The sequence below is a fragment of the Paramisgurnus dabryanus genome, chromosome 19, assembly GCF_030506205.2.
Source record: "Paramisgurnus dabryanus chromosome 19, PD_genome_1.1, whole genome shotgun sequence".
In the NCBI taxonomy this organism is placed as follows: domain Eukaryota; kingdom Metazoa; phylum Chordata; class Actinopteri; order Cypriniformes; family Cobitidae; genus Paramisgurnus; species Paramisgurnus dabryanus.
The window spans coordinates 28,692,373-28,702,978 of record NC_133355.1 but is presented as its reverse complement, the minus strand read 5'-3'; the positions used below and the strand labels follow the sequence as shown (position 1 = coordinate 28,702,978).

Sequence of the window (10,606 nt, the reverse complement as noted above, 5' to 3'; positions counted from 1 at the left end):
CGAGCCCTTGTCAGCATTTCACTCAGACCGTATAGTCTAAGTAGCAGCAAAACTATGACAGAAGACATAAATACAAACTGACCTTAAAGTCATCGTTCACAAACCCCTTGATTGTCAAATTACGGTAATGAGTAAGTGTTGCTGTAAACCAAACTGTAAATTAAGATGTGTAAAATGATCACTGGCGGGTATACGTTTCAGTTTCTGAGAATTTCATACTTGAGAACAAGTGTGTCTTAAAGGGACACTCCACTTTTTTGAAAATATGCTCATTTTCCAGCTCCCCTAGAGTTAAACATTTGATTTTTACCGTTTGGGAATCCATTCAGCTGATCTCTGGGTCTGGCGCTACCACTTTTAGCATAGCTTAGCACAATCCATTGAATCTGATTAGACCATTAGCATTGCACTTAAAAATGACCAAAGAGTTTCTATATTTTTCCTATTTAAAACTTGACTTCTGTGGTTACATCGTGCACTAAGACCATGCTGTAACATGCCTGCAGGAGGCGCAATGATATTATGCAGCACCTGAAAATAGTCCCCTGCTAAGTAACCAAGTGCACTATTTTATCCATAACGGCCTAGAAAATCGCAACTTTTAATTTTTCGTCAGTCTTAGTACACGATGTAACTACAGAAGAGTCAAGATTTAAATAGGAAAAATATTGAAACTCTATGGTTAGTTTTTAGCGCGATGTTAATGGTCTAATCAGATTCAATGGATTGTGCTAAGCTATGCTAAAAGTGCTAGCGCCAGACCCGGATATCAGCTGAATGGATTCCCAAACGATAAGAATCAAATGTTTAACTTTAAGGGAGCTAGAAAATGAGCATATTTTCAAAAAAATCTGGAGTGTCCCTTTAGCCAAAAGAAGGTACACTCTTAAAAATAAAGGTGCTTTATGATGCCATAAATAAGAACCAGTTTGGCTTAATGGTTCCATAAAAAAAAACTTAAACAACCGAAGAACCTTTTGGTTTCAGCAAAGGTTCTTTAGATTTAAAATGGTGTAATTAAAATAAAAAATGCGACCATAAAAACCTGTTAATAGGTTAACTGTTAAAACCTTGACATATACAGTTAAAAACTGTAACAGATTTTAAAACACATTACATTTAATTTTACAGTAAAATAAAGTTAAATGTATGGCCTTTAAAAGTAAAACGTAAGATTTATATATTATATACTTTTTATATACATGTATTTTTACAAAAGATATTCTTAAAATTAAGCCATCTGTAAGTAAAAAAGTACTGTGTTATGGTGGTAAGCTGTATGTTATTAAGCACAAAGGAAAACCTTGCCATGAAAAATACAGTAAAGAATCGTGAAATATCCCAAACCTTGCTTTAATGAAAAAGAAAATTCCAGTTTTTGAACTGCAAAGTTGTTTACTGAGGTTTTCCGGCATCCAACTGCTTTGTTTTTAGCATTTTATCTTTATAATTAATTTAATGTGTAATTTAATGGCGGGGGCGTATATCATGACTGTTATGTTACAGTCTGTGTTATGTTGAGATTCTTTGCATAAAAATATGTCATTACCATGTACAGAACTCTTATTATTCATCTATGCCTGCGTAAATACAGTTTTGCATTCTATGGCACCTTAAAGCACACTTACATTTTTCAAGAGTGTGTAAAACGAAAGAAAATACACTAGAAAATCAACCTGCAATACAGCAACATTTAAATGTACAATATGATGTCAGCACTACAGTGTAGCAGGAATGTAGTATCAATACAAAAAAACAAACTTATCACCCGGATTCTGTAAAATTCCGATTTAGGAAATACCTGGCGTGGAAACTGGGAGTTCAGTGCGTCTCTAAGCTCATTAACAAACCCTACAGTGAATTATAGGGCAGGACCCAAATACGTCAGTCAATGCTCAAGTGTCTTTCGTTTCGAATTAGGTGAAATCTCTCTTGAGCGAATTATGAAGTTATTATCATTAGTACACAGCATGAGTAAATGTGCAACGGAGGGTTTGTAATGAAGGGCATTTCAGAAACAACCAACAACAACAACAAAGTAAGAAGAATGAATTCTAGGCAATTGTGAGTCATTTTAAGCACATATATAATAACAACCCATACACATCTCACTTACAGCATTTATCCTTCATCTGAAATATTTCAAATTTCCACGTGTAAATGTTTGCAATTCTAACAATGAATACATTAAAGGGCACATATTATGCTCATTTTTACAAATGAAGATTAGTCTCAGGTGTGTCTAGAATGTGTCTGTAAAGTTGTAGCTCAAAATACCAACAAATAATTATAGCAAGTCTCGAATGCCTCGAATTGGGTGAGCTCCTCACTCCCTTATCAATAGACAATGAGCGCTTTCAGTTAAAAATAAATCTGATTCCTGTTAATACAGCCTGAGAAAATTTGCAGTAGTGCTATAAAGTGCTAATAAACCAGTCAGTGGCTGTGGGCGGGGCTTTATCAGTGTGATGTCACATTAACAAGACAATCAAAACAGCACATCTAATCGGGCGGTTTTGGTTAAACACGGATTAAAAAAAGCAGAGGGTGGATTTTTTTGCCATTGTTTACACACTGCCAACACACACATATGTCCATTGTACATTGTAAAAGAGAATTTTGCATAATAGGTGCCCTTTAAGTCATATCATAACATGCTTACAGCCCTATAATAAAGCATTTGTTTAAATCATATAAAAAGGCAGAAGGAATTTTAGTCCTCTCAATATGAGAATGAGATATCAAACACGTTAAAAGGATCAAAGTGAGTTCACTGTGCATTATCAAAGCTTTCTGGAGAGACATCTTTGCATATCCCTCACATCTGCTCTTAAAAAACTGCTGAGTAGCAAAAGTGAACCCAGTTTGGATAAAGCCACAATTTTATCCAGGTGTAGGGGTGCGCGGGGCAAAAACTAACGCGGGGTTAGTTGTAACATGGACTGTTTACATTGTTCCACATTTGTTTTTCCGGTATTTTTTTACACGCTGCCAAAAGACGATCTCCCGCTAATTATTGGAAATGTATAATGTTTTTCAAGAGAGTTATTGATGAACGAGTGTTTTGGTGGCATGTCAACATATTATTTTTTCGGTTTCTAAGTTGGGTCTGTAAGATACCAAATCCAATGTTATGTCATATTAATCAGTGTCTTGTTGACTAAAACATAGCATCGTTTTGAAATATGTCTGCAGCTCTTAGCAACTTTTTTGGTGGGCTTGAAAATATTTTGACCCAGCGGGGTTAATCGTAACGCTGTGTTACAACTCACCCCTCATCACATACAATATGAAAACCGCTAACGTTAGCGTAATTCTTGTCGTTGTTTTAATTAGACTACACATGAATAATTGCTGGCTGCCAATAAAATAAATGTGCCTGTCTTATTAAAAATCGTGTGTCAAATTTATTTTTGTTCATATCTTTAATATTAATTGAATAAGGTCACATCAAAGATTGAAATCATAATGAAATGAATGGCTAAAATCAGACTTTGATGCTCATAAACTGTAGTATGGTTATTACAGACTGGGTCACATATAAAAAATGTTTTGTCATAATTGTGCTGCTTTTTCTCACATATTTAGACATTTGTATCCATTTATAATTGAACAATTATTAAAAAAGGGCTGGATGAATGAATACAGTGTGGATAGCTGTCTATTATAGACAGATATATAAACAATATCCACTTCAAGTATAAAGACAAAAAAGTATTGAAATATTAGCCTGCAAACTTAATTTTTAGCAAGTGTTACAACTAACCCCCTGCCTGTTACAATTAACCCCATCTATGGGGTAAGTTGTTACGTTTGCACTTCTGTTGGTGTAATTTTCCAAGAATGGTAAGTAATAGAAACAAACTTCAAATGTTCATTTGTAGCAGAGATGTGTGTAAAAATATAATTAATCAAACTCAAAAAAAAAAATTTAATTGATTGAACCAAAACCAAACCAAAAAGCGTTAGGTTGTGCCCCGCTCTCCCCTACTTACTGATAACATTTCTCAGACCCTTTTTAAAACAATATATGAAACAATCTGTCAAGCAATACTTCATTTCTGAAAAGTATCAAAAAATCCAAAGCAATTCTTCATTTATACCAAAAACAAAATATATACAACTGAAAAAAAAAAACAAAGCAACCTGATATATTAGTTAGGCCCTCTCAACATCTTAACTACAATTCTAAAACACTTTTTAATTTACCCGCTCATGCTCTAGACATCCTATAAACTTTAATATAATTTATATTAGTGTCAAAAAAGAAATGTAGGAAGAAAATGTAATTCAAAAATGTTTATAGCAATTTATATCAGTCAATTCATCAGCTTATATCAAAGAAAACTAGGCAAGCGTCTCAGTCTTTGGGCAACGTCTCAAAGGCTGACGTACAGCTCTTTAGCTTTAAAAATCCACTACCTCTCCACATTTCGACCTGAATCATAACCAGATCAGCTGGATTATGATAGCAGCGAAAACCCAAACTGACTGACGTGGCGTCGTTGCACCCTCCGGCAGATCTCCGGTTGCCATTCCGGTCACGGCAGTGCATCTGTGCAATCATGTTCCTCGAAAGCCAAATCTCAATATTAGCCCTCAGACTACATTGATTCCCCCACCTGCCGCGGTTCTTTTGCTGCAGTAGCTCGGACCGCTGTGATTGGTCTCGCTGCCGTTCGTATACGACGTCTTTAGCTCCATCTGGCAGGCGGCGATGGCGGCGTTCAGTTCCACCTGCGCTCGATGTACGACGTAAAACATCAGGCCGATACTGATGAAGATCTGATGAGCGAAACAGAAGAAGAGAGTCAACACACTGATGCTTAGACTTTACTGGATTGCATTGAGATTGTGGCTTAAATGCTGTTTTACGCCGGAAGTAAACCCCGGAAGTAAACAAAGAGTGGGGAAATACAGCAGACACCATGGAGAGACAACTGCGTGCTCTAATTGTGTCCATGGTTGTTATGCATAGTTCATTTCAAAACATAATCAGAATGAATCGCGGATGCGGCTTGAAAACAACGTTTTAATGCACTACAAACGCCGAAGACACCAAATTTCTGAGGCTCCGCCCGCACCTCCTCGCAACTCCAGGTATGTCCGCGATCTGTCATTGTGCTAATATTGGTAATAGAAACTGTCAACAAACATTTCCTCATCCGATAATGCACTACAGCAGCTGGTTTAGTCCAAAATGCGCAGTACTTTTGCAGTAAGATCGGTTCAATCTCGGATCGCGTTCTCACCGCAAAAGAACCGCTCTAGAGTTAGTTTGAAAGCGTACCGAGACCTTGTTTGGTCCACTTTTGTTGCGCACCAGAGTTCGATTGCTGCATTCTCACCTGCCCAAACGAACCGCACCAAGTGAGCAACTCTGGTACGATTCAACCAAACTAAATGGGGCAGGTGTGAAAACACCCTAATGCCGAGTTCAGACTGCATGATTTTCAAACTAGTCGGGTCACCTGTGGTTTCACACTGCGTGATTATCTGGGGTAGCGTTCAGTCACTGCTGTTTCAGACTGCATGATGGATTGGCGACAGGGGTTTTCAGACAGCATGACTTTACCGTAAGAAGAATCGCTGATAACTTCGCCGGTCCTGCAAACCACGTCTCACAACCAAACGCACGTGAGAAGTGACGCGAAGGAAACAACGCAAGGTCACGCATGCAAGACCGGAGTTCTCACGTGACACTTTGATTATTGTAAAAAAATTGTAGCTCACAAGACGCTCACCATACAAATTGCATGTGCGCTCATTTGCAGCAGAAAGAAGAGGATATAAAGATTATGAAGGAGGAAATGTTTTGAGAGACTCCTTCCCGAACTTCCAGCTGCCCTGTATGTTGCTCTCTCATTGGCTATAGACGGTTTCATCGGACGCACCTGATACACGTCTGGATCCGAACCTTACTTCCGGTTTCGTTTTTTTAATGGTCTGACTATAAACTGATCTCTTGAACAAATGCCTCGTCGAAAATAGCAAATGTTTTGTTTTCCTATGTAATCTATGTGTTGTTTTTTTGCTTGTTATATAAATAAACTACGTTTAAAGAACTTTGTTGTTATTTATTCTTAGCAGAGTTTACCGGAAGTTACGTGCGGACCGCGACAGCCGCTTGTTTATGTTGTTACTGCTGAAACGGTCTATAGGTCATCACCGATGTTATTGTCAGTCAAAACACATTTCAAACAGCATGATTTTGAATCGCCGACCGGTCCAGATATTTAGCATGCCAAATATCTCATGGGTGTTGGCAACTCGTCAGCGATTCTCTCAGAACGCGTCTTTTAAAATTCAAACCGTGTGATTGTCACTCGCGTGCACGAGCATCGATTTGCTTGTGATTTCAGACATTTGTCTGCGATTTCTCAAAACCTGTCGGCGAGTCAAAATCAGGGCTAAAATCGTGCAGTCTGAACTCGGCATAACTGTGGGTTTACACCAGACGCGAGTTCAATGATTTGCTCGAGTAGATTACATACAAAGTCAATGCAAAGACGCAATGAGAAGTGTCCTCGTGTGGGGCGATGCAAATGACGCAATATGGGCAGCGCGTTTGCCGCGAAAACACGTGCTATTCGCCTCAAACACGTCTTCGTCCAAGTTGAAAATTTTCAACTCGAGCGGAAAATTCGCATGACACAAAGTTAAATCCCGCGAGTAACGCGATGACCCGCGTTTGGTGTGTACGTAGCATGAGAGTTGGAATCCTCATGCTAAACATAGGCAAAGTGTAATGCCGCATGCAATTCTCCAGGGTTCGTACAAGTTTCAAAAAGTTTTTTTTTTCTGAAAAACTGAAAGATTCATACATAACAATCTCGCTTTATTTCTTTTATGGACAATTTCAGTGGAGTGGAAGTCCTTATATGGGCAATTTAACTTAATCCCTGCCAGCCTTTTTTTTTAAGTTGCCTCCGATTTTCACAAAATGGAAATTTTCTTCTAAAAATATAAAAAATATTTAAAATGAAAGAACAGACGCTCTGCTTTCAAACAAATAAACAAACAAACAAAACAAACAAACAGGGAATAAACGTTTCATCCTATCTATATATATTTTTTCTGTTTATAAATTCTTAAATATGGGTATTTTTCTTCGCAATTTGTTTTCAGTTTGGACAGTGCTTACATTTATTTTAGTCCAGGACCAGTCTAATCCCTGTCCGGAAAACCACCACAGGTTTAAAAAGTTTAAAATTAAATCTATTTTCAACTGCAAAAATATATTTTATAAAATGTTATATTTTATAGCCTACATACTTTACAAACTTCCATATTTTGGCCAGGAAGAATTTTTTTTTTTTTGCCATTTGGGATGTAAAATTAGAAATGCATGTGTTGAAATACTTAATAAAACAAATTATAACATTATAAAAGTAAAATACAGAGTATGCGTGCGTGTGTTCATTAAAAAAACTATTTAAGCAAAAAGCTGAAATAATTGCATTTTTGTGAAGAGAATTTTGTTAGAAATTTAGAACGATTAACGCATTGTAAACTAAAAAAAAAAATTGTTTTAAGTTTTTGAAACAAAGAGTTGGGGAAAGAGTTAACCAGAACGGTACATGCACACACCAACCAAGAGCTGACACCAAATCAAGGTCACTAAAGAAGGATTGTTGTTTGTGAGGGAAATGTAAGCTTGTTCAGCTTCCCAAAGAACCCAGCATTATGGAAACAATGTTTGTTTACCCGGTGTAGCAGCAACGTTTTGCGTGTGTGTTTGTTTAAAGCTGGATTTTGTTGAAATGGGACGGTCCTAACCGGATCGCAGGCGGAAATATTAATGCACCATAGGATTATTCACAGCCCACCTCCTCCCCCAGCACCACCTGCCTATATCTGCTAGAGGGTTTCTTCCTATTTCCTTGCAGTAGCATCTATTCCTATCCTCTGTAATTATGTGCATGATTCAGCAAAAGCCTTTACTCAGGCCAGCAGCAGCAGTGTAGCAGATCCAGACCGGCAAGACAAAGTTATGTACATTCCATGCTACATTAAAACGTAGCCAAAACTACAATTATGATTGAAATATGTTGCAGATTTGCAATGGGTATGTGTTTCTATAGCTCAGCACAAGAGTTCAATTTCCAGGAAAAAAAAGCACTACGTAAATAAGTGAAAATTAAAGTTTTTGCCAAATGCATAACTGTAAATGTATTAGCAGAACTTTATACGGAGTCCTTCCTGCATGATCTCCCTTGCTGAACCGGTCGTTGATCTTACCTGTAGACTGAATACAAAATATCCACTGATGCTCTGCTCCGCGATCACATCCTCCATCGTACGCAGCGTGGTGCCCAGATACGAGTTAAGCAGTTGTGTTGGGAGAAGTCCCACTGAAGAGGCCACTAAATAATTTGGCAAGGACACATCTGTGATCTGTCAAAGAGAATGAGAACTATCATTGGTCAAACATAAATGTATCAACGACTTTACTTAGTCATAACACTTAAGGGGTTAATCTTCAGCTGCTTTGAATTTCTTATCTTCTTTCAATACCTATTCAGTGCTCCCCTGTAGACAAATGTATTCAAACTTTACCACAAAAGAGGCAAACAATGTTTCAGAAGGGTAGATGTCATCCAGTACTAGAACACTGTGCTTGACCTCAACAATACATAGTGTAGAAAAAAAATCAATAAAGCAAATGGAAGGACTGAGAAAACATTAGCATTCAAAAATGTTTAGCATTTAGGCAATTCGTTTTTTTTAAAGGGGACTTTCACAAGATTTTTTTAAGATGTAAAATGAATCTTTGGTGTCTCCAGAGTACATACGTGAAGTTTTAGCTCAAAGTGCCATATAGATAATTTATTATAACATGTTAAAATTGTCTCTTTGTAGGTGTGAGCAAAAATGTGCCAGTTTTGGGTGTGTCCTTTAAAATGCAAATGAGCTGATCTCTGCACTAAATGGCAGTTTATAGAAATATCCTCTTCTGACATCACAAGGGGAGCCAAATTTCAATTACCTATTTTTTCAAATGCTTGCAGAAAATGGTTTATCAAAACTAAGTTACTGGGTTGATCTTTTACACATTTTCTAGGTTGATAGAAGCACTGGGGACCCAATTATAGCACTTAAACATGAAAAAAGTCAGATTTTCATGATATGTCCCCTTTAAATACATCTGTTGTTTCAAACCTGTAAGCATTTATTTGTTCTGCTAAAAAACAAAGAAAGATATTTTGAGCAATGTCTGTAACCATACAGTTTTCAAGCACCATTGACTTGTAAATGATGAGTAAATGATGACAATTTTTCATTTTGGCAAAGGGATAGCTTACCCCAAAATGAAAATTTGTAATCATTTGATCAACTTTATGTGGTTTTTATGTGGTACATGTATGAGTTTCTTTATTTTGTTGAACTTAAAAGAAGATATTTTGATTTGGGTTGCAACTAATGATTATTTTCATAATCGATTGTTGGGCGATTATTTTTCGATTAATCGACTTGAACAGATTTTTCACTTATTATAGCTAAATAAGGCACTAAATTAGGGTATTCATGTTTAAAATGGTACTTTTAAGAGTGCAAAAGCCACACATTACTAACGTTTTACTAATATAATCATTTTAATAGTAATACTTTAAACCTTAAATATAAAAGGTTTGGGCAGCTTTTAAATAGTAAAACATCTTAAATGTCAAAATATAAACAAACAACACAAATTGAGTCTTTAAAGATGTGCTGGTGAGGATATTTTGCCAAAGATTAATAAACTCATTTTAATATTCAACTTTAGACCTTGATGAGAATCAAAATTAACAAAATAAATAAGACGTAATGGTAGGGGTGGGCGATATGACCAAAATCTTCTATCACGATAGGATTAATTTTATATCATGATAACGATATGTATCACGGTAGAGTTTATGTTTTAATAAGGTTTAAATCTTTAATACCATAGAAATGTTCATAATTCTCACAAAAAACATATACAAGCATAGAAAGAAGATAAAAACAAACAAAACTCAAGCTCTCTGAAGATACACAGTCAATAAGAATGATAATAAATAATTATGCATGTATGTATAGGCCTATATATATTTTTATTTAAGGTAGAAAAGTGATTTAATCAGGAGCGAGAGATTTTTTTCTCAATGCTGTTTGATTAACACGAGTGACAGACAGTAGCAAAATTAGGTAACTTCCCCTTTAAGACCAAAGTCCGGATCCAATACACTGTTACACATGCGCTTTCTCTTTTAGCTGTTTACTTTCTCTTAAGACCTTACTGGTCGTGTTTATGATGATGCTTGCAAAGACGGGAATTTTGACGCATATGTGTATTTAAGGCCAATAAAGCGGGAAAAATGCTCACGAGCTTAATAAGCAGAGGTCGCGCGACTTGCGCGCTCCTCACAGACAGAAAGAGCAGCGGTTGCGCGACTTGTCCGCTCCTGACACACAGAAAGAACGCACGCATACAGATCTGTTGTCTGTGTTTCAATGGCTTAAAATAACTTGTTTTATAACTGCCGTGCTTAAATACGTGTACAAACGTTACGTTTTCGCGACCACACGCACAGGAGCGTGACGTGGGCACGTAACCTCGATAGAAACGATAGTCCAAAATCTCTAC

The 10,606-nt window shown here is 36.8% G+C and overlaps 1 protein-coding gene across 1 annotated transcript in view; it reads right to left on the bottom strand.

The window, feature by feature from the left end:
* Nucleotides 1-2,069: 2,069 nt before the first annotated feature.
* tmem64 (transmembrane protein 64) overlaps nt 2,070-10,606 on the bottom strand; it is a 15,498-nt gene continuing 6,961 nt past the window's right edge. The window contains exons 2-3 of the mRNA XM_065290972.1: nt 8,242-8,397; nt 2,070-4,785 (exon numbers count right to left, since the gene is read on the bottom strand). Coding sequence (XP_065147044.1) covers nt 4,600-4,785; nt 8,242-8,397 — 342 coding nt within the window. The 3' untranslated portion in view covers nt 2,070-4,599. The remainder of the gene's footprint in view (nt 4,786-8,241; nt 8,398-10,606) is intronic.